Raw genomic sequence first — 8091 nt, 5'->3', positions numbered from 1 at the left:
AAAAAAAAAAAAAAATCATATGTTGAATCCTAATCCCCAGCACCTCAAAATGTGACTGTATTTGGAGTTAAGGCTTTTAAAGAGGTAAATTCATACGGGAGGGCCTAATCCAATAGGACCAGAGTCTTTATAAGAAGAGGAGATTAGGACCTAGGCACACACAGGGGGGAAGACTGCATGAAGACACAGGGAGAAGATGGCATCTGCGAGTGGAAAAAAGAGGCTCAGAAGAAACCAACCCAGTGACACCTTGATCTCCGACTGTGTCACAGAACTGTGAGACAATACATTTTTTATAGTTTAAGTCACCTGGCCCGTGGATTATGGCAACCTGAAAAAATGAATACAGATTCTGAAGAGCAGGAGACAGAGACAGAAAGACAGCAGCCACAAAGGCTCAGGGAGGTCCACATTTCAGGTAGGGAGCCTTCCCAGGTGGGGTCCTTAGGGGCACAAGCACGCGGTGAGCACTCTGTCCACATTTGTTGATGTAAATGCTGGTAATAACATAAATGCATTTGGGAGCAAGCAACTCACTTTTGGTAAACACAGGGTGGTTTCTGGCCTGAGCACAGAGGGTGATGTGGGCCCATGTCAGAGGGTTTTGCAGAAAGAGTCAGGCGTGTGGGCGTGTGGTGCTACTTTCAGCCTCAAATACTTCCCTCCCTGTGACCAGAAGGTCCCACAGAAAAATGAGCTGGGCACAGGGACAAAGAGGATGTGCTGAGCTGTAGAAAAGACAGAGTAAAGAGATTCATGAAAATGTCAGGTCTACAGCCCACAGCCTGGGTACCAGAAGCCAGAGCCCATGTGTGCATGTGTGTGCATACATTTGTGTGTATGTGTGTGTGTGTTACCTGCTGCTCTTCACTGGGCTATGCTAACACCTAGCTTGGGCCAAGCACAAGGACCCTGTGAAGAGGCTCACAAATGACTCCTGACTCCTGAGGATTTATGTACCGTCTGCTTCTGGACTTGCTGCAGCCCCTCCAAGCACAGCCTCAAGGACTACTTGAGCTGGGGTGCCATCAGTCTTGGGAAAAGAGAGTGAGAATTTCCTAAAGCAATGTTTGGCAAACTTGACTACTATTCTTTTCAAAGGCCAAGAAACATTCCTATGGAGCCTGCCTTGACTGCAGCTATTGCTGTGGAAATAAAGCAGCACAAACACAAACAGCTAAGCTTATAGTTGCTTTACAAGTGCAAAACAAAAACCAAATGTGTAAATTAAACACAATTACAAAGAGCAATAAAACTCAAACTAACAACATTAATTTAATGTGACTATGGGTGTTTGTGAAACCAATTTGCTCTTCTGTGAATATGGAACTGAATGCCATTCAGATTATCCTGATGGGTGATGGGCTGTCATACCAAGGGCTGGGAAGTGAGTCAGAGCCTTACAGCAGTCGCATACTGATAGAGCTTGATGCCTTTACCTCCACAGGAGTCAAACTGCCACCAGTGTCAGACTAGCTCATCCTAGACTTTGGTTACAATCCATTACTTCTCTAACACTTTTAGTCTAGATTTGCTCCAAGCTGGGAGTCTTTGTGTCTCTGTAGAGGACTTACAGAGGTCTTATTCCGTTATTTCTAAGTTATTAAGAATGCAGAATGGAATTTTCCTGAAGCCTAAGTCTTCCGCTTGGATTCACAAAACATCAGAACTATATTTACTGTAACATCTTTGACATGGGGAGGAAACACTTTATAATTAATAGTACCTTACAATAGATGAAATAATGTAATATGTATGATATTGATCAATAATTACATGATGCCTATGAGCAGCATATATAAAAACATTGAGATATCATAAAAGTCATAAGTTTTAGTTTTAAGTTTTACTTTGAAAAAAATGAAAACTTAAAGTTGCAAGAATAGTACAATGAATTCCATATGCTCTTTATCTAGATCTAGCAACCTTCCCTTTTGCCTTTCTCTCCCTGTGTCTCTGTCTCTCTTTCCATATATATATTATACAATACATATTATAGATAAACTTGTTATTTTTGCTGAGCCATTTAAGGGTAATTTACAGTCATTCTATTAACACCAGATACTTCAGCATGGATCACCTAAGAACAAGTGTAAAGGCATTCTCTTTCATAATCATGCTCAGGAAATGTATTGTATGTAGTGTACAATATAGTCCATTTGCCAGTCATACCAATAATGTCCTTTTTAGCATTTTTTTCCTGATACCACATCAAGGATCTAGGATCATACATTTCATTTAGTTGATAAGTCTTTTTAACCTCTTTTACTCTGAACAGTTCTTCAGTCTGTCTTTCGCTCATTGAATGTTCAATGAAAGTAGAAGGCATGGACTGAGATTTTTAGTCTTATACATCAGTGATCAGTTCTAAGATGTTTTCTTTGTGGTCAGTTTTATAGACATCTGTTTGGTTCCTAGTCCTTCCCTCATTCCAATCACCTCCATCTGGAGCCTTCTAGGAATCTGGGGCCATGTCTTTCCGTTTCCTGGGAGCTGGTCCAGGTGGCTGCATCCAGCTGGCCTGCAGACCCCTTGGCATCAGCTCACAATCACGCCCCTCTACTGGGGTCACCAATGAGGTTAGTTAGAAGCTATTTCTATCTAGACATCCTGTCAGGCCTATAGCCTCACATTTCTGTACATTTTGGGAAAAACAGTGCACTCCGTACTCCTTCCCCAGTTGTGCAGGGAGAAGACAGTGCTGCAGATTTCATGTAAATTCTGCCCCAGGGGATTTAGGCATATCTTTCTGATTGGATGGCTGCATTGTCTGTAACCACAATCTCTCCTCTTTCTTATCCTTTCCCTGCTCTCTCAGTCACAGCTGAAAACTGCTTTTCTCTAGAGTGAACTCTCTTTTAGTGGCAATTCAAGCATGTAGCTGACTGCTTTTAGCTGTAAAATGCCTGTGAACAACAGGGAGGAGCAAATATTCAAAATTACTTTCAGAAACCTAGACTGAAAAAGTAACACATGGAAATCTGCTAAACACCTTAGAAGAGGGGTGTTTCCTTTTGCTTGATGGTCTTAGTTTAGGGATATATTTGCTGTATGCTAGGTCCATTACAAAACCGTGCTGTACTCTTCCATCTCTGACCCAGGTTCTAACAAACAATTGGATAATGAAAGAGGAAAAGCCCCGGCCTGCCAGGTGATAGCGGGATGCACTTGTTTGAGAAATCTGGATTTCTAAGATTCTTTCAGTGGCAACTGGTAGAATCCAGGATTAGTTGAGTAGGCTCTCCGTATAGCTTAGTGTCCACAGGAATCCGGATCAACTTTAGAATGGTTTGAACGCCCATCTTTTTATGAGGTAAATAAAAAATATAATTTGATTATATTATTCTTCCAATTCAGTACAAGTGAGACCTGATAGAGCCAAGGTATGGACAAAGAAGTCTGTGGAGGATTTTCAAATGATCCTAAGCTTGTGAATGAGTGAGCAGGCAGCAGAGCTAAGAAAACCATTTGGAAGGCCTTTGCCAATGTAGTCCAGAAGAGCTGAAAGGCCAAGTCTTATCGGGGTCACTGGCTCTGTCTCCCATGAGGGCTGAGTATATTCCCTTGTTCCTGTGTTCATGCAGCAAAGGTTTTACCAGGATGATCAGTTAGATTATATGGGAAGCTGAAAAGTACCAGCAGCGCACACAGCTGTAAAATCAGCACAATGTTACCTGTAGCAGAAGTGCAAGAAAAGCACTTTCTAGCCTCAAATCTTTGGCACAACCCCAGTTTGGTAAAGACGAAGCAAGTCAAGGGTGGCAGGTTGAATTTCTGCTCTGTTTTGCAATGAGATTTGGATATTTAGCAATATACAATGACCAAAGCAGGAGTTGCCTCCTCCAACGGTGGCCAACACATCAAAGGAGTCCCTTCTGCTTTTCACCAACTGGGAGATTAAATTGAGACCAGCAGGTTGAGGTGGGAGGTTACCAAGGATACCAAATAGCCCTGCCACATCTCTAGCTGCTCTTAGTACAGCCACGTCAAGATGCCATTTTACATGTGTCACCTTCACTTGACAAATGGAATTCAGAGAGGTTATGCTGCTCCAGGACCCAAGGCTGTTGCCCAGCCAGAGTGGGCCACAGATCCACTTTCAGAACCAGTGCTCTTCTTCAGACACCCTCCCTCAGTCTGCCAAACACTGCCCCAGGCTCCAGGGCTGAGTCAACAGTCTGCAGCCAGAGTCCAAGTTCCCAGTTCAGACATTTGGTGCCCCACAGAACCTTGTACGGGTCCCTGGTCTTCTTTGAGCCTGAATTTACTAATTTGTAAAATGAGGCCTAGGACATTATGTGGATGGGACGTGAGGCTCGTTTGCTCATGTATGCAAATTGGTTTCCAAACTCTGGTCTGGAAGCCTCATTTGCTTCCAGTTTGCATTCCTGGGCTGTAGGAGTCCGTCTGACCCGAGTTCTAGTCCTCATTTCTTGTCCTTGGCATCACAGCCAAGGACCTTTGTTGCCAACTCACTGTCAGGTCCTTAGGCCCTTCCACCAACCCAAATGATAGATGGGGCTGCTTTCTCCAGCCTGGCTGCCTTGATGGTCAGTCCAGTCCCTGCAGGGCCCTGGTCCACAGATGAGTCTCCTAGCTGGAGGATCCCATAGGGTCCAGAGACCTCTGGAAGTGCCTGGGGTTCAGAGATGTCACAGAGCCTTTGCACCCACTGGCCTGGGGTGCCTGAAGGCGATGGTCCCTCTGGGGAATGCCCTGGGGCTCACACTAGTGGGCTGCACACTCTTTCCATGCCATCCACACCTTCTCATTCCCTTAGAGGGAAGGAGATGAGGGCCCTGTCTCCTCCTCCTCCTCCAGGGACCCACTCCCAACCAGGGCCCACCTGCTAGCTGCTGCTATCCCTCACTGGAACTGCACAAAGACCTCTCCTGATAGACACACACAGAATAGACCTAACATGCGCTTTTCTTGCTTGGAGATGGGTTAGGTTCAGACCCTAAGTTTAGAACAGTGGCAAAGAGACCAGGCATTGGCTCAGAGTGAAAGGGCTCCGTGGTTATGTGACCTGGGTCTCCTTCATGTAGCTGCTTCTGCTTCCTTATGTATAGTAATAATAGTAGTGTTCACTGACACCCGTGAATCGGGTGCTGGGGCAATGCCTTAATGGGAATGGTGTCACTTGGTTTTCCTAAACACCCCAGGAGGGATGGGCCCATTTCCCCATTGTACAGGTGCAGGAAACTGAGGCACATGGAGATTACAGAACTGTCCCAAGGCCTGACCGTGGTGGAGTTCAGTAGAATCTGGAAAATCGCTTTAGCCCACGCCTGGCTGAGGCACCGTAAATGGGCACTTTTGTTAATAGTTTCCACGTATTCTGGGCTGGTCTGTGTGGACCCTCTCAGTTTGCCAAGGGTCAGCACCTCGGACCCCATCCTCCATTTCAGGGCAGCAGAAGGGGCTTCTCCTCCCTCAGCTGCTCCTTGGCTCCCGAGGGTCCTGTGGAGTGAGCGCAGGAGTCCCACGACCAGCAGGTGAGTCTCAGGCCAGAGGTTCCCTAGACGCAGCCCCACCCCCTGGCTCCCAGATCCCGCCTTCCCTTAGGAATAAGTGCATCTGTGGGCAGAGGACCGCCGGTCGCACTACCGCTGTGTGTTCTCTGAGTCACCAGCGATCACCTTGCAGAACCTCAGTTTTCTCATCTGGAATATGGGGCTGGTGAAAGGAGACGCCACAGATCCTGGAGCGAACCGATCGCGCGGCGGCTCCCGCGCCCGGTGCGGGCCTCGGGACCCAGCAGCCCCGGCAGGGCGGGCTGGGGCGGGCCGGCGGGGGCGGGGTGGCGGCGGCCCGGCCGCGTCCTCGCTCACGGCAAGGGAGTGGGTGTGGATGGCGGGCTCCGGCCCCGGGTAAGCGCGGCGGGGCCAGGCGGGCGCGGGAAGGGTGGGAGCCGGGCGGCCGCGCCGGGGAGGCCGGGGCTCCAGGCCTGGTGGGGAGGCCCCGCCACCTCCGGGCGCGGGCGGGGGGCGGCGCTGTCACTGTCGCCAGCGCGTTCCGGTGGGCTCGCGGAGGGTCTGGCGGGCGCGGCGGCGCCTCTCCAAGGTTCAGAGGACGCCTCCTAGGAACGCGGTCCCCGTCCCGACCTCGCCTGGGGCTGGGCACTCTCGCAGCAGCCGCGATCTTCCCAGCGGCAGGCCCCGAGGGGAGATGCAGCAGGAGCGCAGCCCAAGTTGGTGGTTCGCTTTCCTTTTTTCCACGGCAGTCAGGACACACAACTCTTGGCAGGTTCCTCGGAGCAGCAACTTCCTTTTCACTCTCTTTGGAGAATTACTCCGAAGACAAGTCAGGAGCGGCTGGATCTGCCTTGGCCAGGAGGTGGGGAACGGGGACTTGCTCGTGGGCCTTTTGAGGTGACCAGGCCTGGTGAGAGGGGCATCCACGGCTGGATGCAGCGACGCCTCTCCACCAGCACCCTGCTTTGAGGACAACTTCTTGGTCCACACTAGTGGCTTTCATTCGGGTTTTACTGCTCCCACTTTAAGTGTCTTAAGAATTTTTCCTCTTTATTCCCCAGAGCCCTGTCTGGCTGCCTCAGGGCAGCAGGGGCCGTACTGGCTGGAATAATAGTAATAATACAGGTATCAATGGTCACTTTCCCTGGGTGCCTATCTGGGCCTATCTCATTTAATTACAACAACACTTCCAAGTAATAATGACTACAACACGTTTATATATCCAAGTATTTAAAAAAAAAACATGAACTTGGTTAATCTCACCGGTAACCTCTGAAGGAGGTGCTATTATCATCCCTATTTTATAGATGAGGAAACTGAGGCTCAGCTCCATGAACGGACTTGCCTTAAGTCAGTAGGCTTGTAAGTGGTGGAGCTGGGATTTGAACCCAGGAAGCCTGGCTCTGGGCTCTGTCGATAACCACTAAACTGTGTTGCCATTGTTTTGAAAATTAGGAAACTGATGCTCAGAAGTAATTTTCCAAGAGTTATCTGGCTACCAAGTGGTAGAGCTGGCATTTGAGCCAGCATTAATCCATAGATCCCAGTCTGAGGAGGAGGCACTTGGATAACAGTGGGAAGAAATCCACTCACTGTCCCCCAGCTATGAGTGCAGCCAGGCTCCCAGTGAACCTGAAGTCCTTGCTGCGGGAAATGTACCTTTTCCCGGTTGTCACTGTCTTGGCTGGAAAAATGATGAGAAGTCTGCCTTGGACTGGTGGGCAGGGCCAGTTCTCGTGGTCTCTGTGGAGTAGCCAGCAGCCAGTGGTCCTTCCTCTCCCAGGCTCCATGACCACCTTCCTAATTGCAGGAGCTGTCAGAGTGGGTGTCCCAGAGATTGTCTTTTGCTGGGGATCAAGGGCATTCTCACGTTTCCAGAGCCCTCGGGAGCCTTGAGAGCTGGAATTCAGGAGGCTTTAGAGTCTGCCCTGGCTGTGCCCAGGGTCAGCCCTGGAGAATGATAAGAGCTCCTGCTTGTAGGACACTCACTGTGTGCCACCCACTTTTCTAAGTGCTTCATTCATGACTCCTCACCACGATCCTGCTGGGAGGGGCTGGGAGACCCATTTTATACATAAGTATAGCTTCTTAACTGCTGTACTTTTCTACTTCTCCATTTTGGGACTGAGCAGGACCCTAGTGGTCACCTGGTCCCATGTCTCATTTTACAGGAAAGAAAACTGACAGACAATATATTTATGATAGCAAATCTGTAGGCTTGAGTGGTGGCTGAGCTGTCTTTGAAGCAAGATGGCCTAGGTTTGAATTCTAGCTCTGCCACTTACTATGTGAGCTTGAACAAGGGCTTAGCCTCTCTGTACCTCAGTCCTCTTGTCTATAAAATGGGAATAAACAGAGTATCAGGATAAATTGAGAAAATACATGTAAAGGACATAGAGTTTGTACCCGGCAGGTATTAGCCTCTATGATTAGGCAAGGTGATATTTTTATCCTGGATGGAGCTATTTTCAGGTGATAGGCTAATGTGAGTGAATCAGTCCATGGGCTAGGTCTGGCATCACCTCTGCTTAGTGCTCAGTAAATACTGGCTCCTGGTGCAAAGACTGTTAAATAATATAACTGTATTTCTTTCAGAGATTTAGCTGTATGAATT

At 48.4% G+C, this 8091-nt stretch overlaps 1 protein-coding gene across 6 annotated transcripts in view; it reads left to right on the top strand.

The window, feature by feature from the left end:
* The window catches only part of LOC116480820 (V-set and transmembrane domain-containing protein 4), a 116324-nt gene that overhangs the window by 9760 nt on the left and 98473 nt on the right, over nt 1-8091 (top strand). Inside the window, exon 2 of one of the 6 annotated variants that reach the window (XM_058436485.1) lies at nt 300-418. The exons of the other annotated variants lie outside the window; for them this stretch is intronic. Within the exon in view, the coding sequence (XP_058292468.1) occupies nt 340-418 (79 nt within the window). The 5' untranslated portion in view covers nt 300-339. The remainder of the gene's footprint in view (nt 1-299; nt 419-8091) is intronic. 6 annotated transcript variants of the gene reach the window in all.

Source organism: Hylobates moloch, unplaced genomic scaffold (assembly GCF_009828535.3).
Source record: "Hylobates moloch isolate HMO894 unplaced genomic scaffold, HMol_V3 SCAFFOLD_3, whole genome shotgun sequence".
NCBI lineage: Eukaryota > Metazoa > Chordata > Mammalia > Primates > Hylobatidae > Hylobates > Hylobates moloch.
This window is presented reverse-complemented; position numbering and strand designations above follow the sequence as displayed.